The following is a 21,276-nucleotide window of genomic DNA, read 5'->3' as shown; positions in this document are numbered from 1 at the left end:
GGGTCAGGATGAATTTTTGGGGTGTTTCTGTGGGTTTTTGGGGGTCAGAGTGAATTTTTGGGGTGTTTTTTTGGGGTTTTGGGGTCTGACCCCCCAATTCCAGCCCTACAGGGTTCGTGGGTGCGTCCTGACCCTGGTGGAGCTTTGGGGGGTTCTCTGTGGGGTCAGGATGAGTTTTTGGGGTTTTTTTGTTTTGTTTTTTGGTGTTTCTATGGATTTTGGGGGGTTTTTTGGGGTTTTTTGGGGTGTTTTTTTGGTTTTTGGGGTCTGACCCCCCAATTCCAGCCCTACAGGGTGCGTGGGTGCATCCTGACCCTGGTGGAGCTTTGGGGGGCTCTCTGTGGGTTTTTGGGGGTCAGGATGAATTTTTAGGGTTTTTTTGGGGTTTTTTGGGGTGTTTTTTTGGGTTTTTTGGGGTCTGACCCCCCCAATTTTAGCCCTACAGGGTTCGTGGGTGCGTCCTGACCCTGGTGGAGCTTTGGGGGGCTCTCTGTGGGGTCAGGATGGATTTTTGGGGTGGTTTTTTGGTTTTTTGGTGTTTCTATGGATTTTTAGGGGTTTTTTGGGGTTTTTTGGGGTGTTTTTTTGGTTTTTTGGGGTCTGACCCCCCAATTCCAGCCCTACAGGGTGCGTGGGTGCGTCCTGACCCTGGTGGAGCTTTGGGGGGCTCTCTGTGGGTTTTTGGGGGGGTTTTTTGGTGTTTCTATGGATTTTTGGGGGTTTTGGGGGGTTTTTTGGGGTGTTTTTGTGGGTTTTTGGGGTCTGACCCCCCAATTTCAGCCCTACAGGGTTCGTGGGTGCGTCCAGACCCTGGTGGAGCTTTGGGGGGGTCTCTGTGGGGTCAGGATGAGTTTTTGGGGTGTTTTTTTGGTTTTTTGGTGTTTCTATGGATTTTTTGGGGTTTTTTGGGGTGTTTTTTTGGTTTTTTGGGGTCTGACCCCCCAATTCCAGCCCTACAGGGTGCGTGGGTGCGTCCTGACCCTGGTGGAGCTTTGGGGGGCTCTCTGTGGGTTTTTGGGGGGGTTTTTTGGTGTTTTTATGGATTTTTGGGGGTTTTGGGGGGTTTTTTGGGGTGTTTTTTTGGTTTTTTGGGGTCTGACCCCCCAATTTTAGCCCTACAGGGTGCGTGGGTGCGTCCTGACCCTGGTGGAACGGATGGACGAGGAGTTCACCAAGATCATGCAGAACACCGACCCCCACTCGCAGGGTGAGCGTCTGGGGGGGGATTTTGGGGGTTGGAGTCTTTGGGGGTCCTTGGGGGCTGAGACCCCCTGATCGATCTTGGGGGTCCTTGGGGCTGAGACCCCCCCTGATCACCTGGAGTACCTGAGGGACAGGTGGGACCCTCACCTTGGGGGGGGGTCTCTGGGAGAGTTTTGGGGTCTTTGGGGGAATTTTGGGTCTTTGGGGGGGTCTTTGAGGGGTTTGGGGGGGTTTTTGGGGGGTCTTTAAAGGGATTTTGGGGTCCCCAGGGGGGGTTTGGGGGGTTTTTGTGGGGCTGAGACCCCCCCTGATCACCTGGAGCACCTGAAGGACAGGTGGGACCCTCACCTTGCGGGGATCTCTGGGAGAGTTTTGGGGTTTTTGGGGGTGTTTTTTGGGGGTTTTTGGGGTTCCTGTGAATCCTGAGGGGGTTCCCCTTGCTCAGGTGATCCCCAGGTGTGTCCAGGTGTGTCCAGGACCATCACCTGGTCCCAGATCTCTCACCTGGGGGTCACCTGGGGGGGTTCCTGTGAATCCTGGAGGGGTTTCTGTGAATCCTGGGGGGGTCCCTCTGGCCCAGGTGCCTCCCCTGAGCCCCTCAGGTGTGTCCAGGTGTGTCCCTGGAGCACCTGAAGGTCCAGATCTCTCACCTGGGGGGGTTCCTGTGAATCCTGGGGGGGTTCTTTTGAATTTTGGGGGGGTCCCTCTGGCCCAGGTGCCTCCCCTGAGCCCCCCAGGTGTGTCCAGGTGTGTCCCTGGAGCACCTGAAGGTCCAGATCTCTCACCTGGGGGGGTTCCTGTGAATCCTGGGGGTGTTCCTTTGAATCCTGGGGGGGTTCCCCTGGCCCAGGTGCCCCCCAGGTGACCCCCAGGTGTGTTTCCCCCAGAGTACGTGGAGCACCTGAAGGACGAGGGCCGGGTTTGCGCCATCATCGCGCGGCTCCAGCGGTACCTGCAGGGCAAGGGCAGCCCCGAGGAGCTCTGCAGGGTCTACCTGCGCAGGTGAGGGGGCACCTGAGCCCACCTGGGACCACCTGGGGCCACCTGAGCCCACCTGGGACCACCTGGGTCACCTGGGACCACCTGGGTCACCTGGGACCACCTGGGACCTCCTGGGACCAGCTGGGTCACCTGGGACCTCCTGGGACCACCTGGGTCACCTGGGACCTCCTGGGTCCACCTGGCACCACCTAGGACCACCTGGGTCACCTGGGACCACCTGGGACCTCCTGGGACCACCTGGGTCCACCTGGGACCACCTGGGACCACCTGAGCCCACCTGGGTCACCTGGGACCTCCTGGGACCACCTGGGTCACCTGGGACCACCTGGGACCTCCTGGCACCACCTGAGCCCACCTGGGACCACCTGGGACCTCCTGGGTCACCTGGGTTCACCTGGGACCACCTGGGACCACCTGGGACCACCTGAGCCCACCTGGCACCACCTGGGTCACCTGGGACCACCTGGGACCACCTGGGACCACCTGGGTCACCTGGGACCACCTGGGTCCACCTGGGTCACCTGGGACCACCTGGGACCACCTGGGACCACCTGAGCCCACCTGGGTCACCTGGGACCACCTGGGATCACCTGGGTCCACCTGGGACCTCCTGGGTCCACCTGGCCCACCTGAGCCCACCTGGGACCACCTGGGTCACCTGGGACCACCTGGGACCTCCTGGGACCACCTGGGACCACCTGGGACCACCTGGGTCACCTGGGACCACCTGGGTCCACCTGGGTCCACCTGGCACCACCTGGGACCACCTGGGACCTCCTGGGACCACCTGGGTCACCTGGGTCACCTGGGACCACCTGGGACCTCCTGGGACCACCTGGGACCTCCTGGGACCACCTGGGACACCTCACACCCCGGGGACGGGCTCACCTGGCTCACCTGAGCCCTAGAGGGGTCTCAGCTGGACAATGAGGGTCTCACCTGTCCCAGGGGGGTCTCACCTGTCCCCTGAGGGTCTCACCTGTCCCACCTGGCCTAGGAGGGTCTCACCTGTCCCCTGAGAGTCTCACCTGTCTCAGGGTGGTCTCAGCTGGACAATGATGGTCTCACCTGTCTTAGGGTGGTCTCACCTGTCCCAGGGAGGTCTCACCTCTCTCCTGAGAGTCTCACCTGTCTCCTGAGGGTCTCACCTGTCCCAGGGGGGTCTCACCTGTCCCCTGAGAGTCTCACTTGCCTCAGGGTGGTCTCACCTGTCTCCACCTATCCTAGGATGGTCTCACCTGTCTTAGGGTGGTCTCACCTGTCCCCTGAGGGTCTCACCTCTCTCCTGAGAGTCTCACCTGTCCAGGAGGGTCTCACCTGTCCCAGGGTGGTCTCACCTGTCCCCTGAGAGTCTCATCTGTCCCAGGGTGGTCTCACCTGTCCCCACCTATCCTAGGATGGTCTCATCTGTCCCAGGGTGGTCTCACCTGTCCCAGGGTGGCCTCACCTGTACCCTGAGGCTCTCACCTGTCCCAGGGTGGTCTCACCTGTCCCAGGGTGGTCTCACCTGTCTCCTGAGGGTCTCACCTGTCCCAGGGTGGTCTCACCTGTCCCAGGGTGGTCTCACCTGTCCCCTGAGGGTCTCACCTGTCCCAGGGGGGTCTCACCTGTCCCCTGAGGCTCTCACCTGTCCCAGGGTGGTCTCACCTGTCCCACCTGTGTGTCCCCCACCCCCAGGGTCCTCCACACCTACTACAAGTTCGACTACGGCTCCCGGCGCAAGGGGGAGGGGCCGGGCCCGGCCAAGGGCGGGGCCGAGGGGGCCTCACCTGGCCAGGTGGGCACCCAGGAGGGCACCCAGGAGGGCACCCAGGTGGGCACCCAGGAGGGAGCCCAGGAGGGGCCGCAGGTGAAGGCGGGGGAGGAGCAGGAGGAGGACGAGGACGAGGACTCGGAGGCGCTGATGGAGCGGCTCTGCAGGTGAGGGGGGAGGGGCACACCTGGGGGACACACCTGGGGGGAGGGACTCACCTGGTGGGGGAGGGGGCACACCTGGATGGGGAGGGGACACAGTTGTGGGTGTGGTCTCACCTGTCCCAGGGGGGTCTCACCTGTCCCAGGGTGGTGTCACCTGTCCCCTGAGGGTCTCACCTCTCCCAGGGTGGTCCCACCTGTCTCACCTGTCCCTTGAGGGTCTCACCTGTCCCAGGGTGGTCTCACCTGTCCCAGGTGTGTCACACCTGTCCCACCTGTCCCCTGAGTGTTCCCCCTGTCCCAGAGGTGTCCTACCTGTCTCACCTGTCCCCTGAGTGTCCCACCTGTCCCAGGGTGGTCTCACCTGCCCCCTGAGTGTCCCACCTGTCCCAAAGTGGCCTCACCTGTCCCAGGGTGGTCTCACCTGTCCTCTGAGTGTCTCACCTGTCCCCTGAATGTTCCCCCTCTCCCAGGGGTGTCCTACCTGTCTCACCTGTCCCCTGAGTGTCCCCACCTGCCCTGGGATGGTCTCACCCGTCCCCTGAGGGTCTCACCTGTCCCTTGAGTGTCCCACCTGTCCCAGAGTGATCTCACCTGTCTCACCTGTCCCCTGAGGGTCTCACCTGTCCGTGTCCCACCTGTGCCAGGTTCGTGTACGCCAAGGACCGCACGGACCGGATCCGCACCTGCCCCCTGAGTGTCCCCACCTGTCCCAGGGGTGTCCCACCTGTCCCAGAGTGATCTCACCTGTCTCACCTGTCCCCTGAGTGTCACACCTGTCCCAGGGGTGTCCCACCTGTCCTAGAGTGATCTCACCTGTCTCACCTGTCCCCTGAGTGTCCCCACCTGTCCCAGGGGTGTCCCACCTGTCCCAGAGTGATCTCACCTGTCTCACCTGCCCCCTGAGGGTCTCACCTGTCCGTGTCCCACCTGTGCCAGGTTCGTGTATGCCAAGGAACGCACGGATCGGATCCGCACCTGCCCCCTGAGTGTCCCCACCTGTCCCAGGGGTGTCCCACCTGTCCCAGAGTGATCTCACCTGTCTCACCTGTCCCCTGAGTGTCACACCTGTCCCAGGGGTGTCCCACCTGTCCTAGAGTGATCTCACCTGTCTCACCTGTCCCCTGAGTGTCACACCTGTCCCAGGGGTGTCCCACCTGTCCCAGAGTGATCTCACCTGTCTCACCTGCCCCCTGAGGGTCTCACCTGTCCCCTGAGGGTCACACCTGTCCCCTGAGGGTCTCACCTGTCCCAGGTGTGTCTCACCTGTCCCACCTGTGCCAGGTTCGTGTACGCCAAGGACCGCACGGACCGGATCCGCACCTGCCCCCTGAGTGTCCCCACCTGTCCCAGGGGTGTCCCACCTGTCCCAGAGTGATCTCACCTGTCCCCTGAGGGTCTCACCTGCCCCCTGAGGGTCTCACCTGTCCCACCTGTGCCAGGTTCGTGTACGCCAAGGACCGCACGGACCGGATCCGCACCTGCCCCCTGAGTGTCCCCACCTGTCCCAGGGGTGTCCCACCTGTCCCAGAGTGATCTCACCTGTCTCACCTGTCCCCTGAGGGTCTCACCTGTCCGTGTCCCACCTGTGCCAGGTGATCTCACCTGTGACCGCACGGACCGTGATCCGCACCTGTGCCCACCTGTGTCCCACCTGTTCCCACCGTGCTCTGCACCTGTCTCACCTGCGCCCTGCGAGTCTCACCTGCCGATGTCCCACCTGTGCCAGGTACAGTGTCCATGCACGCTGGACGCACCTGTGCATCTGGGTCCGCACCTGTCCCACCTGAGTGTCCCACCTGTCCCAGCGGTGTCCCACCTGTCCCAGAGTGATCTCACCTGTCTCACCTGTCCCCTGAGTGTCACACCTGTCCCAGCGCGGTGTCCCACCTGTCCTAGAGTGATCTCACCTGTGGCTCACCTGTACCACCTGAGTGTCACACCTGTCCCAGCGGTGTCCCACCTGTCCCAGCAGTGATCACCACCTGTGGCTCACCTGTCCACCTGCAGGGTCCCACCTGTCCCACCTGAGGGGTCACACCTGTCCACCTGAGGGTCACCTGTCACACCTAGGTGTGTCCACCTGTCCCACCTGTAGGCCAGGTTCATGCACGCCTGGGACCGCACCTGTGCACCTGGAGTCACGCATCCTGCACCTGAGTGTCACCCACACCTGTCCAGGCACGCTGTCCCACCTGTGCAGGTGAGTCTCACCTGTCCACCTGAGGGTCTCACCTGTCACACCTGCAGGGCAACATCCAGCACGCTGTCCCACCTGTGCAGGTGCGTGTACACACCTAGGACCGCACGGACCGGATCCGCACCTGCCCCCTGAGTGTCCCCACCTGTCCCAGGGGTGTCCCACCTGTCCCAGAGTGATCTCACCTGTCTCACCTGTCCACCTGCAGGGTCATCACCTGTCACGCTGTCCCACCTGTGCCAGGTTCGTGTACACCAAGGACCACACGACCTGGAGCCGCACCTGTCGCCATCCTGTGCCACATTCACCACCACGCTGACTGCACAGCTGCGCTGGTACCGCGCCCGTCACACCTGGGGGGTCACCTGTACCACCTGCAGGACAACATCCAGCACGCTGACCCACCTGTGCAGGTGAGTTACACACCTGGGGGGGTCACCTGTCACACCTGGGGGGGTCACCTGTCCCACCTGCAGGATAACATCCAGCACGCTGACCCACCTGTGCAGGTGAGGGGACATCATACACACCTGGGGGGGTCACCTGTCCCACCTGCAGGACAACATCCAGCACGCTGACCCACCTGTGCAGGTGAGTTACACACCTGGGGGGGTCACCTGTACCACCTGCAGGACAACATCCAGCACGCTGACCCACCTGTGCAGGTGAGTTACACACCTGTCACACCTGGGGGGGTCACCTGTCCCACCTGCAGGACAACATCCAGCACGCTGACCCACCTGTGCAGGTGAGTTACACACCTGTCACACCTGGGGGGGTCACCTGTCCCACCTGCAGGACAACATCCACCACGCTGACCCACCTGTGCAGGTGAGTTACACACCTGTCACACCTGGGGGGGTCACCTGTACCACCTGCAGGATAACATCCAGCACGCTGACCCACCTGTGCAGGTGAGACTCATTGACACACACCTGGGGGGGTCACCTGTCCCACCTGCAGGACAACATCCAGCACGCTGACCCACCTGTGCAGGTGAGCCACACACCTGGGGGGGTCACCTGTCCCACCTGCAGGACAACATCCACCACGCTGACCCACCTGTGCAGGTGAGCCACACACCTGGGGGGGTCACCTGTCCCACCTGCAGGACAACATCCACCACGCTGACCCACCTGTGCAGGTGAGTTACACACCTGGGGAGTCACCTGTCCCACCTGGGGGGTCACCTGTCACACCTGGGGGCTCCTGACACACCTGTGCAGGTGAGCAGGGAGATGGGGACACACCTGCTCAGGTGAAGGCAGGACACACGTGTCCAGGTAAGTGGGAGATGCTTGTCCAGGTGATTTGGGGACACCTGTCCAGGTGAAAGATGGGACACCTGTGCAGGTAAGTGGGGGGGACACACCTGTGCAGGTGATTTGGGGACATCTGTGCAGGTAAGTGGGAGATATTGGTCCAGGTGATTTGGGACACACCTGTGCAGGTAAATTAAAGGAATAGAACACACCGGTGCAGGTGGAAATGGGACACACCTGTGCAGGTGAGAGTGGGACACACCTGTACAGATGAGAGTGGGACACCATTCCAGTGAATCTGTGACACACCTGGGCAGGTGAGGTGACCTCACCTGTGCTGGTCAGGGCTGGTCAGGACTCATTTTTGGTGATCAGAGCTCACCTGTCCAGGTGTGATGGTGACACCTGTGCCTCACCTGTCCATCCCAGATCCTGTCCAACCGCAGGATGGTGCAGCTGGGCGTGGTCAGGACTCGTTTCTGGTGGTCAGGGATGATCAGAACTCACCTGTGCTGATCAGACAATCACACCTGTGCCTCACCTGTGCCTCACCTGTCCCCCCCAGATCCTGTCCAACCACGCAGTGGTGCAGCTGGGAGTGGTCAGGCAGCTCATTTTTGGTGATCAGAACTCACCTGTCCAGGTGTGATGGTGACACCTGTGCCTCACCTGTCCCTTGTAGATCCTGTCCAACCGCAGGATGGTGCAGCTGGGCGTGGTCAGGACTCGTTTGTGGTGGTCAGGGCTGGTCAGAACTCACCTGTGCTGATCAGACAATCACACCTGTGCCTCACCTGTGCCTCACCTGTCCCCCCCAGATCCTGTACAACCGCACGCAGTGGTGCAGCTGGGGGTGGTCAGGACTCATTTTTGGTGGTCAGGGCTGGTCAGGGCTCAGCTCTCTGGGTCAGAACTCACCTGTCCAGGTGATGTCACCTCACCTGTGCCTCACCTGTGCCTCACCTGTCCCCCCCAGATCCTGTACAACCGCACGATGGTGCAGCTGGGCGTGGTCAGGACTCGTTTTTGGTGGTCAGGACTCGTTTTTGGTGGTCAGGGCTGGTCAGAACCCATTTTTGGTGAGCTCTCTGGGTCAGAACTCACCTGTGGTGGTCACATGGTGACACCTGTGCCTCACCTGTCCCTTGTAGATCCTGTACAACCGCACGATGGTCCAGCTGGGGGTGGTCAGGACTCGTTTCTGGTGACCAGGGATGATCAGGGCTGGTCAGAACTCACCTGTCCAGGTGATGTCACCTCACCTGTGCCTCACCTGTCCCTTGTAGATCCTGTACAACCGCACGATGGTCCAGCTGGGCGTGGTCAGGACTCGTTTTTGGTGGTCAGGGCTGGTCAGAACTCACCTGTGGTGGTCACATGGTGACACCTGAGCCTCACCTGTGCCTCACCTGTCCCTCGTAGATCCTGTACAACCGCACGATGGTGCAGCTGGGCGTCGTAGTCAGGACTCGTTCTTGGTGGTCAGGACTCGTTTTTGGTGGTCAGGGTTGATCAGAACCTATTTTTGGTGATCAGAACTCACTCTCCAGGTGATGTCACGCGACACCTGTGCCTCACCTGTCCTCACCTGTCCATCCCAGATCCTGTACAACCGCACGATGGTCCAGCTGGGCATCTGCGCCTTCCGCAGGGGCTGATCAAGGACGCCCACAGCTTGTGTCAGAGCTCGGGTGTTGGGGTCAGGGCTGGTCAGGGGTGATCAGAACTCACGTGCCCAGGTGTGATAACCTCACCTGTCCATCCTAGATCCTGTACAACCGCACGATGGTCCAGCTGGGCGTGGTCAGGACTCGATTTTGGTGCTCAGGGCTGGTCAGGGCTGGGTCCCGGGAGTGATCAGAACTCCACGTGCTAGGTGCAGATGGCGCCTCTCCACCTGTCCCCCAGATCTGCACAACGCACCATGGTCCAGCTGGGTCTGCGCCTTCCCGGCAGGGGGCTGATCAGGACGCCCTGACGCCCTGCTGGACATCCAGAGCTCGGGTGTTGGGTCAGGGCTGGTCAGAACTCACCTGTCCAGGTGTGATGACCTCACCTGTCCCTTGTAGATCCTGTACAACCGCACGATGGTGCAGCTGGGCATCTGCGCCTTGTCGCAGGGGCTGATCAAGGACGCTGCACAACGCCCTGCTGGACATCCAGAGCTCGGGTGTTGGGGTCAGGGCTGGTCAGGGCTGGTCAGAACTCACCTGTCCAGGTGTGATGGTGACACCTGTGCCTCACCTGTCCCTTGTAGATCCTGTACAACCGCACCATGGTCCAGCTGGGCATCTGCGCCTTCCGCCAGGGGCTGATCAAGGACGCGCACAACGCCCTGCTGGACATCCAGAGCTCGGGGCGGGCCAAGGAGCTGCTGGGGCAGGGGCTGCTGCTGCGCAGCCTGCAGGAGCGCAACGCCGAGCAGGAGAAGGTGGAGAAGCGGCGCCAGGTGCCCTTCCACATGCACGTCAACCTGGAGCTGCTCGAGTGCGTCTACCTGGTGGCCGCCATGCTGCTGGAGATCCCCTACATGGCGGCCCACGAGTTCGACGCCCGGCGCCGCATGATCAGCAAGCAGTTCCACCACCAGCTGCGCGTGGGGGAGCGGCAGCCCCTGCTGGGTACGGGGGGTTTGGTTATTTGGGGGAAATTTTTTTTGGGGGTTTTTTTGGGGGTTTTTTTGGGGTGAAATTGGGGTTTTTTGGGGTTTTTGGGGTTTTGGAGTTCGGCGCCCGGCGCCGCATGATCAGCAAGCAGTTCCACCACCAGCTGCGCGTGGGGGAGCGACAGCCCCTGCTGGGTACGGGGGTTTGGTTATTTGGGGAAATTTGGGGTGAAATTGGGGGGATTTTTGGGGGTTTTTGGGGTGTTATTGGGGTTTTTGGAGTTCGGCGCCACATGATCAGCAAGCAGTTCCACCACCAGCTGCGCGTGGGGGAGCGCCAGCCCCTGCTGGGTACGGGGGTTTGGTTATTTGGGTTTGGGGTTTTGGGGGTTTTGGGGTGAAGTGGGGTTTTGGGGTTTTTTGGGGGTTTTTTTGGGGGTTTTTGGAGTTCGGCGCCGCATGATCAGCAAGCAGTTCCACCACCAGCTGCGCGTGGGGGAGCGACAGCCCCTGCTGGGTACGGGGGTTTGGTTATTTGGGGGGTTTGGGTTTGTTTTGGGGGAAATTTGGGGTTTTTGGGAGTTTTTGGGGGTTTTTGGGGTTTTTTTGGGGTTTTTGGAGTTCGACGCCCGGCGCCGCATGATCAGCAAGCAGTTCCACCACCAGCTGCGCGTGGGGGAGCGACAGCCCCTGCTGGGTGCGGGGGTTTGGTTTGGTTATTTGGGGGAAATTTGGGGGTTTTGGGGTTTTTTGGGGTGAAATTGGGGTGAAATTGGGGGTTTTTTTGGGGTTTTTTTTGGGGTTTTTGGAGTTCGGCGCCGCATGATCAGCAAGCAGTTCCACCACCAGCTGCGCGTGGGAAGCGACAGCCCTGCTGGGTACGGGGGTTTGGTTTGTTTATTTGGGGGAAATTTGGGAGTTTTTTTGGGGGTTTTTTGGGGGTTTTTTTGGGGTTTTTGGAGTTCGGCGCCGCATGATCAGCAAGCAGTTCCACCACCAGCTGCGCGTGGGGGAGCGCCAGCCCCTGCTGGGTACGGGGGTTTGGTTTGTTTATTTGGGGGAAATTTGGGGTTTTTTTGGGGGAAATTTGGGGTTTTTTTGGGGTTTTTTGGGGTTTTTGGAGTTCGACGCCCGGCGCCGCATGATCAGCAAGCAGTTCCACCACCAGCTGCGCGTGGGGGAGCGACAGCCCCTGCTGGGTGCGGGGGGTTTGTTTATTTGGGGTTTTTTAGGGGTTTGGGGTGAAATTGGGGTTTTTTTGGGGGTTTTTTGGGGTTTTTTTGGGGTTTTTTTGGGGGTTTTTGGAGTTCGACGCCCGGCGCCGCATGATCAGCAAGCAGTTCCACCACCAGCTGCGCGTGGGAGGCGCCAGCCCTGCTGGGTGCGGGGGTTTGTTTATTTGGGGAATTTGGGGTTTTGGGGGTTTTGGGGTGAAATTGGGGTTTTTGGGGTTTTTGGGGTTTTTCTGGGGTTTTTCTGGGGTTTTTGGAGTTCGACGCCCGGCGCCGCATGATCAGCAAGCAGTTCCACCACCAGCTGCGCGTGGGGGAGGCGACAGCCCTGCTGGGTGCGGGAGTTTGTTTATTTGGGAAATTTGGGGGGTTTTGGGGTTTTGGTGAAGTTGGGGTTTTTGGGGTTTTGGGGGGTTTTCTGGGGTTTTTGGGGTTTTTGGAGTTCGGTAGCCGCATGATCAGCAAGCAGTTCCACCCACCAGCTGCGCGTGGGGAAGCGCCAGCCCTGCTGGGTGCGGGGGTTGGGGGTTTTTGGGGGGTTTGGGGGGTTTTGGGGGGTTTTGGGTTGGGGTTGTGCCCCTGAGTTGGGGAGGAGGGTTTGTGGGGGGGTTTTCTTGGGTTGGTTGTTCCTCGGTGAGTTCGAGTTCTCCAGACCCATAGATTGGTTTTTCTGCCCTATAGTCTGGTCAATGATCCCATAACGTGGTCCCTGACCCCATAACGTGGTTCCTGACCCCATAACTTGGTCCCTGACCCCATAAAATGGTCCCTCACCCCATAACTTGGTCCCTCACCACATAACGTGCTCCCTGCCCCCATAACCTGCTCCCTGACCCTATAAATTGATTCCCTGACCCCATAACCTGCTCCCTGACCCCATTGGTGTCCCCCTGACCCCATAACTGACCCCATAGCTGCTCCCTCACCACATAACGTGGTCCCTGACCCCGTAACTTGGTCCCTGACCCCATAACCTGGTCCATGACCCCATAAAATGGTCCCTGACCACATAACATGGTCCCTCACCCCATAACTTGGTCCCTCACCACATAACCTGGTCCCTGACCCCATAACTTGCTCCCTGACCCCATAAATTGATTCCCTGACCCATAAATTGATTTCCTGACCCCATAACTGATCCCCTGACCCCATAACGTGCTTTCTCACCCCATAACTTGGTCCCTGACCCCATAGCTGCTCCCTGACCCCATAACGTGGTCCCTGACCCCATAACTGACCCCCTGACCCCATAACTGACCCCATAACCCCCCAGGTCCCCCCGAGTCGATGCGGGAGCACGTGGTGGCATAACCTGCTCCCTGACCCCATAACTGACCCCTGACCCCATAACTGACCCCATCACTGACCCCATAAATGACCCCATCACTGACCCCATAACTGACCCCATCACTGACCCCATCACTGACCCCATAACTGACCCCCTGACCCCATCACTGACCCTATAACTGAGCCCTGACCCCATAACTGACCCCATAACTGACCCCATAACTGACTCCATAACTGACCCCATCACTGAACTCATAACTGACCCCAAAACTGACCCATAACTGACCCCATAACTGACCCCATAACTGACCCCATAACTGACCCCATAACTGACCCATAACTGACCCCATAACTGACCCCCTGACCCCATAACTGACCCCATAACTGACCCCATAAATTGATTACCTGTCCCTGACCCCCAGGCCCCCTGAGTCGATGAGGGAGCACGTGGTGGCCGCCTCCAAGGCCATGAAGACGGGGGTTAACTGACCCATAACTGACCCCATAACTGACCCCTGACCCCATAACTGACCCCATAAATTGATTACCTGTCCCCAGGCCCCCCCGAGTCGATGAGGGAACACGTGGTGGCCGCCTCCAAGGCCATGAAGACGGGGGACTGGCGGCGCTGCCACCGCTTCGTGGTCAACGAGAAGATGAACGGCAAGGTGTGGGACCTGTTCCCCGAGGCCGACCAGGTGCGCGCCATGCTCGTCAGGTGAGACCACCTGGGGGGGGTTGGGGGGGGTTTGGGGGATTTGGAGGGTTTGAGAGGGATTTAGGGGGTTTGGGGGGGTTTGGGGAGGGTTTGAGGGGATTTGGGGGTTTGGGGGCACTCCAGGTGTGCGCCATGCTCGTCAGGTGAGAACACCTGGGGGGTTTGGGGGATTTGGGGGTTGGAGGGATTTGAGGAGGTTTGAGGGGATTTCAGGGGGTTTGTGGGGGTTGAGGGGATTTGGGAGGGTTTGGGGGCGCTCCAGGGGTTTGGGGGCACTCCAGGTGCGGGCCATGCTCGTCAGGTGAGAACACCTGGGGGTTTGGGGGGGTTAGAGAGGGGATTTGGGGGGATTTGAGGGGTTTGGGGGGTTTGAGGGGATTTGGGGGGTTGGGAGGGATTTGGGGGTTGAGGGGATTTCGGGGGTTTGAAGGGGTTTGAGGGGGATTTGGGGGATTTGGGGGTTGGGGGCGCTCAGGTGTGCGCCATGCTCGTCAGGTGAGAACACCTGGGGGGTCTGGGAGGGAGTTGGGGGGTTTGGGGGGTTTGGGGGGGATTTGGGGGTTTGAGGGGATTTTGGGGGATTTGGGGGGTTTGAGGGGATTTGGGGGGTTTGAGGGGGATTTTGGGGGTTTGGGGGATTTGGGGGGTTTGAGGGGATTTGGGGGTTTGAGGGGATTTGGGGGGGTTCGGGGTCACTCCAGGGGTTTGGGGGCACTCCAGGTGTGGAGTCATGCTCGTCAGGTGAGAGCACCTGGGGGGTTTTTGGGGGGTTTGGGGGATTTGGAGGGGTTTGAGAGGGGTTTGGGGGGTTTGGGGGGGATTTGGGGGGTTGGGGGGATTTGGGGGGGTTTGGGGTCACTCCAGGGGGTTTGGGGGCACTCCAGGTGCGCGCCATGCTCGTCAGGTGAGAGCACCTGGGGGGTTTTTTGGGGGGGTTTGGTCACTCAACAGTCTCTAAGTGGTCATTCTGTGGTCACTCACCGGTCACTCCCTGGGTCAGTTGGTCACTCAGCGGTCACTCAGTGGTCACTCAGTGGTCACTCAGTGGTCAGCAGTCTCTCAGTGGTCAGTGGTCACTCAGTGGTCACTCAATGGTCACTCAGTGGTCAGCAGTCTCTCAGTGGTCACTCAGTGGTCACTCAGGGTCACTCAGTGGTCACTCAGTAGTCTCTCAGTGGTCAGTGGTCACTCAGTGGTCACTCAGTGGTCACTCAGTGGTCACTCAGTGGTCAGCAGTCTCTCAGTGGTAAGTGGTCACTCAGTGGTCACTCAGTGGTCACTCAGTGGTCACTCCATGGTCACTCAGTGGTCAGCAGTCTCTCAGTGGTCAGTGGTCACTCAGTGGTCAGCGATCACTCATGGTCAGTTGGTCACTCAGTGGTCACTCCATGGTCACTCAGTGGTCAGCAGTCTCTCAGTGGTCAGTGGTCACTCAGTGGTCAGTGGTCACTCAGTGGTCACTCAGTGGTCACTCGGTCAGTGTTCAGTGGGTGGTCACTCAGTGGTCACTCAGCGGTCACTCAGCGGTCAGTGGGTGGTCAGTGGGTGGTCAGTGGATGGTCAGTAGTGGTCAGTGGTCACTCAGTGGTCACTCAGTGGTCAGTGGATGGTCAGTGGATGGTCAGTAGTGGTCAGTGGTCACTCCATGGGTCAGTGGTCACTCAGTGGTCACTCAGTGGTCACTCAGCTGGTCACTCAGTGGTCACTGTGGGTCACTCAGTGGGTGGTCACTAGTGGTCACTCAGTGGTCACTCAGTGGTCACTCAGTGGTCACTCAGTGGTCACTAGTGGTCACTCAGTGGTCAGTGGTCACGTGGTCACTCAGATGGTCACTAGTGGTCACTCAGTGGTCACTCAGTGGTCACTCCATGGTCTCTCAGTGGTCAGTGTGTGGTCACTCAGCGGTCACTCAGCGGTCACTCAGCGGTCACTCAGTGGTCACTCAGCGGTCACTCAGCGGTCACTCAGCGGTCAGTGGATGGTCAGTAGTGGTCAGTAGTGTGGTCACTCAGTGGTCACTCAGCGGTCACTCAGCGGTCACTCTGCCCCCCCAGGAAGATCCAGGAGGAGTCTCTCCGCACGTACCTGTTCACCTACAGCAGCGTCTACGACTCCATCAGGTACGGGGCGTGGCCGGGGGGGGCGTGGCCACGCCCAGGTGACCTTACCGTGTCCCCTGACCACGCCCACCCCTCATTAGCATAAGGGCGTGGCCACCTTTGCTCACCTGGGCGTGGTTTGGGGGTGGGTGTGGCTGCTCCCAGGTGAGCTGGGCGTGGCCTCCCTGACCACACCCACATCCTCATTTGCATAAGGGCGTGGCCACCTTTGCGCCTCTCCCGCTCACCTGGGCGTGGTCGTGGGTGGGCGTGGCCGCTCCCAGGCGGGCTGGGCGTGGCCCAGGTGGGGTGGGCGTGGCCCAGGCGAGGTGGGCGTGGCCCAGGTGACCCCTGTGGCCCCTCCCCCCCCCAGCATGGAGACGCTGGCGGCCATGTTTGAGCTGGACCTGCCCACGGTGCACGGCATCATCAGCAAGATGATCATTAACGAGGAGCTCATGGTGAGGGGGCGGGGCCTCAACGGGGTGGGCGGGGCCTCAAGGGGTGGGCGGGGCCAGTGGGGGCAGGGAGGGGAAATTGGGGGGATTCGGGGCGGGTTTTGGGGTGGTTTTGGGGTTACCTGTGCCCCAGGTGTGTCGGGGTGGGCGTGGCTCACCTGGCCACACCCCCCTTGTTGTCATCAACCAATCAGAGACCAGAAAGAAGCACCTTAACCCAAGTGTGGGGTGGATTTGGGGTGGTTTTGGGTGTGGATTTGGGGTAGTTTTGGGGTTACCTGCGCCCCAGGTGTGGTCAAGGTGTGTTGAGGTGGGTGTGGCTCACCTGGCCACACCCCCCTCTGTTGTCACTCAACCAATCAGAGACCAGAAAGAAGCACCTTAACCCAAGTGTGGGGTGGTTTTGGGGGTGGATTTTGGGGTGGTTTTGGGGTTACCTGCGCCCCAGGTGGGTGTTGAGGTGGGCATGGCTCACCTGGGCACACCCCCCTCGTTATCATCAACCAGTCACAGACCAGAAAGAAGCACTTTAATCCAAGTGTGGGGCAGATTTGGGGTGGTTTTGGGGTCGGATTTTGGGGTAGTTTTGGGGTTACCTGCGCCCCAGGTGGGTGTTGAGGTGGGCGTGGCTCACCTGGCCACACCCCCCTAGTTGTCATCAACCAATCACAGACCAGAAAGAAGCACCTTAACCCAAGTGTGGGGTGGATTTGAGGTGGTTTTGGGGGCAGATTTTGGGGTGGTTTTGGGGTTACCTGCGCCCCAGGTGTGTCGGGGTGGGCGTGGCTCACCTGGCCACACCCCCCTCGTTGTCATCAACCAATCACAGACCAGAAAGAAGCCCCTTAACCCAAGTGTGGGGCGGATTTGGGGTGGTTTTGGGGGCAGATTTGGGGTGGTTTGGGGGTCGGATTTTGGGGTGGTTTTGGGGTTACCTGCGCCCCAGGTGAGTGTCGAGGTGGGCGTGGCTCACCTGGCCACACCCGTCTCATTCTCCTCAACCAATCAGAGACCAGAAAGAAGCCCCTTAACCCAAGTGTGGGGTGGTTTTGGGGGTGGATTTTGGGGTGGTTTTGGGGTTACCTGCGCCCCAGGTGGGTGTTGAGGTGGGCATGGCTCACCTGGGCACACCCCCCTCGTTATCATCAACCAGTCACAGACCAGAAAGAAGCACCTTAACCCAAGTGTGGGGCAGATTTGGGGTGGTTTTGGGGGCGGATTTGGGGTGGTTTTGGGGTTACCTGCGCCCCAGGTGTGGCGGGGTGGGCGTGGCTCACCTGGGCACACCCCCCTCGTTATCATCAACCAGTCACAGACCAGAAAGAAGCACCTTAACCCAAGTGTGGGGCAGATTTGGGGTGGTTTTGGGGGCGGATTTGGGGTGGTTTTGGGGTTACCTGTGCCCCAGGTGTGTCGAGGTGGGCGTGGCTCACCTGGGCACACCCCCCTCATTGTCATCAACCAATCAGAGACCAGAAAGAAGCCCCTTAACCCAAGTGTGGGGTGGTTTTGGGGGTGGATTTTGGGGTGGTTTTGGGGTTATCTGCGCCCCAGGTGAGTGTCGAGGTGGGCGTGGCTCACCTGGCCACACTCCCCTCGTTATCATCAACCAATCAGAGACCAGAAAGAAGCACTTTAATCCAAGTGTGGGCCAGATTTGGGGTGGTTTTGGGGTCGGATTTTGGGGTGGTTTTGGGGTTACCTGCGCCCCAGGTGTGGCGGGGTGGGCGTGGCTCACCTGGCCACGCCCCGGGCAGGCGTCTCTGGACCAGCCGACGGCGACGGTGATGATGCACCGGACGGAGCCGACGGCGACGCAGAACCTGGCGCTGCAGCTCGCCGAGAAGCTCGGCAACCTGGTGGAGAACAACGAGCGCGTCCTCGACCAGCGCCAGGGCGCCTACGGGGGGTACTTCCGGGGTAAGAGCACACCTGGGCACACCTGGGCACACCTGGGGGGCACGGGGGCACACCTGGGGGAGCGTCCTCAACCAGCGCCAGGGCACCTACGGGGGGTACTTCCGGGGTAAGAGCACACCTGGGCACACCTGGGCACACCTGGGGGGCACCTGGGCACACCTGGGGGGCACGGGGGAGCGTCCTCGACCAGCGCCAGGGCGCCTATGGCGGGTACTTCCGGGGTAAGAGCACACCTGGGCACACCTGGGCGCACCTGGGCACACCTGGGGGGCATGGGATGCATTTGGGAGACACCTGGGGGCACCTGGGCACACCTGGGGGGCACGGGGGCACCTGGGGGAGCGTCCTCGACCAGCGCCAGGGCGCCTACGGGGGGTACTTCCGGGGTAAGAGCACACCTGGGGGCACCTGGGCACACCTGGGGGGCACGGGGGCACACCTGGGGGAGCGTCCTCAACCAGCGCCAGGGTGCCTACGGGGGGTACTTCTGGGGTAAGAGCACACCTGGGGGCACCTGGGCACACCTGGGGGCAGCTGGGGGACACAGGGGGGACATCTGGGGGCACCTGGGGGATGTGGGATGCATTTGGGAGACATCTGGGGAGCACCTGGAGACACCTGGGGGTCACCTGACACACGTGGGACACACCTGGGCACACTTGGGCACACCTGGGCACACCTGGGACACACGTGGGACACACCTGGGCTCACCTGGGCACATGTGGGACACACCTGGGCACATGTGGGCATGCCTGGGGCACACATGGGACACACCTGGGCACACATGGGACACACCTGGGCTCACCTGGGACACACCTGGGCACACGTGGGACACACCTGGGACACACCTGGGCTCACCTGTCCCGGCCCCGCCCCCGCAGATCAGAAGGACGGCGGGTACCGCAAGGGCGACGGGTACCTGAGACGAGGCGGCTTCCGGCAGGAGCGCGGCAACTACTGAGCCACACCTGCCCCACGGCGGGGCCCACCTGCCCCACGCAGCCATCACCTGCCCCACAGATCCATCACCTGCCCCAGGGAACCATCACCTGTCCTACAGAACCATCACCTGCCCCATGGATCCATCACCTGCCCCATGGAGCCATCACCTGCCCCACAGATCCATCACCTGCCCCAGGGAACCATCACCTGTCCTACAGAACCATCACCTGCCCCATGGATCCATCACCTGCCCCACGCAGCCATCACCTGCCCCACGGAGCCATCACCTGCCCCACGGAACCATCACCTGCCCCAGGGAACCATCACCTGCCCCATGGAGCCATCACCTGCCCCACAGATCCATCACCTGCCCCAGGGAACCATCACCTGCCCCACAGATCCATCACCTGCCCCACAGATCCATCACCTGTCCTACAGAACCATCACCTGCCCCACAGATCCATCACCTGCCCCACAGATCCATCACCTGCCCCAGGGAACCATCACCTGCCCCACAGATCCATCACCTGCCCCACAGATCCATCACCTGTCCTACAGAACCATCACCTGCCCCACAGATCCATCACCTGCCCCACAGAACCATCACTTGCCCCAGGGAACCATCACCTGCCCTATAGAACCATCACCTGCCCCACAGAACCATCACTTGCCCCAGGGAACCATCACCTGTCCTACAGATCCATCACCTGCCCCACAGATCCATCACCTGCCCCATGGAGCCATCACCTGCCCCACAGATCCATCACCTGCCCCATGGAGCCATCACCTGCCCCAGGGAACCATCACCTGCCCCATGGAGCCATCACCTGCCCCACGGAACCATCACCTGTCCTACAGAACCATCACCTGCCCCATGGAACCATCACCTGCCCCACAGATCCATCACCTGCCCCAGGGAACCATCACCTGCCCCAGGGAACCATCACTTGCCCCACAGATCCATCACCTGCCCCACAGATCCATCACCTGCCCCATGGAGCCATCACCTGCCCCAGGGAACCATCACCTGCCCCACAGATCCATCACCTGCCCCACAGAACCATCACCTGCCCCACAGAACCATCACCTGCCCCACAGATCCATCACCTGCCCCACAGATCCATCACCTGCCCCAGGGAACCATCACTTGCCCCACAGATCCATCACCTGCCCCAGGGAACCATCACCTGCCCCATGGAGCCATCACCTGCCCCAGGGAACCATCACCTGCCCCACAGATCCATCACCTGCCCCACAGATCCATCACCTGCCCCATGGAGCCATCACCTGCCCCACAGATCCATCACCTGCCCCATGGAGCCATCACCTGCCCCAGGGAACCATCACTTGCCCCACAGATCCATCACCTGCCCCACAGATCCATCACCTGCCCCATGGAGCCATCACCTGCCCCACAGATCCATCACCTGCCCCACAGGTCACTCACCTGCCCCACATCGGGACCCACCGTGGCTGAAAATTTAATAAAGGATTCGTTAACGAGGCGTGGGAGTGACTTAATGAGCGCTGGGGGGAGGGGCTGCCCCCCAAAACCCATCCTGGCCCCACAGGTGACCCCATTTTGTGCCCCTCAGGTTTTCCCGCCATTTTGTGCCCCTCAGGATTTCCCGCCATTTTGTCCCCTCACGATTTCCCGCCATTTTCTCCCCTCAGGTTTTCCCTCCATTTTGTCCCCTCAACAATTTGCTGCCATTTTCTCCCCTCAGGTTTTCCCGCCATTTTGTCCCCTCGGGTTTTCCCTCCATTTTGTCCCCTCAGGTTTTTCCGCCATTTTCTCCCCTCTGGTTTTCCCCCAGTTTGTTCCCCTCATGATTTCCCACCATTTTGTCCCCTCACGATTTCCCGCCATTTTCTCCCCTCACGGTCCCCGCCATTTTGTCCCCTCAGGTTTCCCCTCCATTTTGTCCCCTCACGGTCCCCTCCATTTTCTCCCCTCAGGTTTTCCACCATTTTGTCCCCTCAGGTTTTCCCGCCATTTTCTCCCCTCACATTTTCCCTCCATTTTGTCCCCTCACGATTTGCCGCCATTTTGTGCCTGTCTGCCCCATAACCATCCCTGCTTTAATAAAATCATTATTCTTTGAATTAAAACCGTTAATTTATTAATTAGGCCTCACTAAGGAGCCACAAGGGCAGGGCATCCCTCTCTCCAACCTGCCCCATAGCGGCTCTTCCCCCCCACTCTCCTTCAACCCATTAATTACTCATTAAACCTCATTAATGATTGACGAGGGTGGGGGAGGGGACCCCCAGAATCCCTCACTAATTAATCCCGTTAATGAGTGACCCGGGGCGGGGGGAGGGGTGGATTTGTCCCCCTGGCACCGCGATGGGGCACGAGGGGGACAGGGGGACCGGGGGTCTCTATGGGGCCGGGGGATTTGGGGGTCTCTATGGGCCAGGGGAATTGGGG

At 60.4% G+C, this 21,276-nt stretch overlaps 2 protein-coding genes and 1 long non-coding RNA gene across 23 annotated transcripts in view; all 3 read left to right on the top strand.

The window, feature by feature from the left end:
- LOC126635192 (eukaryotic translation initiation factor 3 subunit C-like protein) overlaps positions 1-20,347 on the top strand; it is a gene marked incomplete at its 5' end in the record, with an annotated part of 42,965 nt that extends 22,618 nt beyond the window's left edge. Inside the window, 11 exons of the mRNA XM_050306175.1 lie at positions 1,114-1,207; positions 2,091-2,205; positions 3,883-4,125; positions 4,767-4,809; positions 6,607-6,732; positions 9,839-10,202; positions 13,264-13,423; positions 15,478-15,543; positions 15,896-15,983; positions 17,738-17,900; positions 18,782-20,347. Of these exons, the coding sequence (XP_050162132.1) occupies positions 1,114-1,207; positions 2,091-2,205; positions 3,883-4,125; positions 4,767-4,809; positions 6,607-6,732; positions 9,839-10,202; positions 13,264-13,423; positions 15,478-15,543; positions 15,896-15,983; positions 17,738-17,900; positions 18,782-18,861 (1,542 nt within the window). The remainder of the gene's footprint in view (positions 1-1,113; positions 1,208-2,090; positions 2,206-3,882; positions 4,126-4,766; positions 4,810-6,606; positions 6,733-9,838; positions 10,203-13,263; positions 13,424-15,477; positions 15,544-15,895; positions 15,984-17,737; positions 17,901-18,781) is intronic.
- LOC126635188 (uncharacterized) lies at positions 6,741-9,254 on the top strand. The gene is made up of 3 exons (XR_007627570.1): positions 6,741-6,828; positions 7,234-7,315; positions 9,183-9,254. It is a non-coding gene; the product is annotated as an uncharacterized LOC126635188 (long non-coding RNA).
- LOC126635186 (arginine-glutamic acid dipeptide repeats protein-like) lies at positions 19,070-20,954 on the top strand. 21 transcript variants are annotated; one of them, XM_050306165.1, is made up of 6 exons: positions 19,100-19,129; positions 19,390-19,429; positions 19,650-19,669; positions 19,830-19,849; positions 19,910-20,029; positions 20,070-20,954. In XM_050306165.1, the coding sequence occupies exons 4-6, from the start codon at positions 19,837-19,839 to the stop codon at positions 20,945-20,947; spliced, it is 1,011 nt and encodes a 336-aa protein (XP_050162122.1). In that variant the 5' UTR covers positions 19,100-19,129; positions 19,390-19,429; positions 19,650-19,669; positions 19,830-19,836; the 3' UTR covers positions 20,948-20,954. The 21 variants fall into 21 exon arrangements, with proteins under 21 accessions (XP_050162108.1, XP_050162126.1, XP_050162116.1 ...); XM_050306166.1 differs by lacking the exon at positions 19,650-19,669 and adding an exon at positions 19,610-19,629; XM_050306163.1 differs by lacking the exon at positions 19,650-19,669 and adding an exon at positions 19,570-19,589.
- The last annotated feature ends 322 nt before the right edge of the window (positions 20,955-21,276 follow it).

Source organism: Myiozetetes cayanensis, unplaced genomic scaffold (genome assembly GCF_022539395.1).
Source record: "Myiozetetes cayanensis isolate MyiCay16 unplaced genomic scaffold, myiCay2020 scf114, whole genome shotgun sequence".
Lineage (NCBI taxonomy): Eukaryota > Metazoa > Chordata > Aves > Passeriformes > Tyrannidae > Myiozetetes > Myiozetetes cayanensis.
This window is presented reverse-complemented; position numbering and strand designations above follow the sequence as displayed.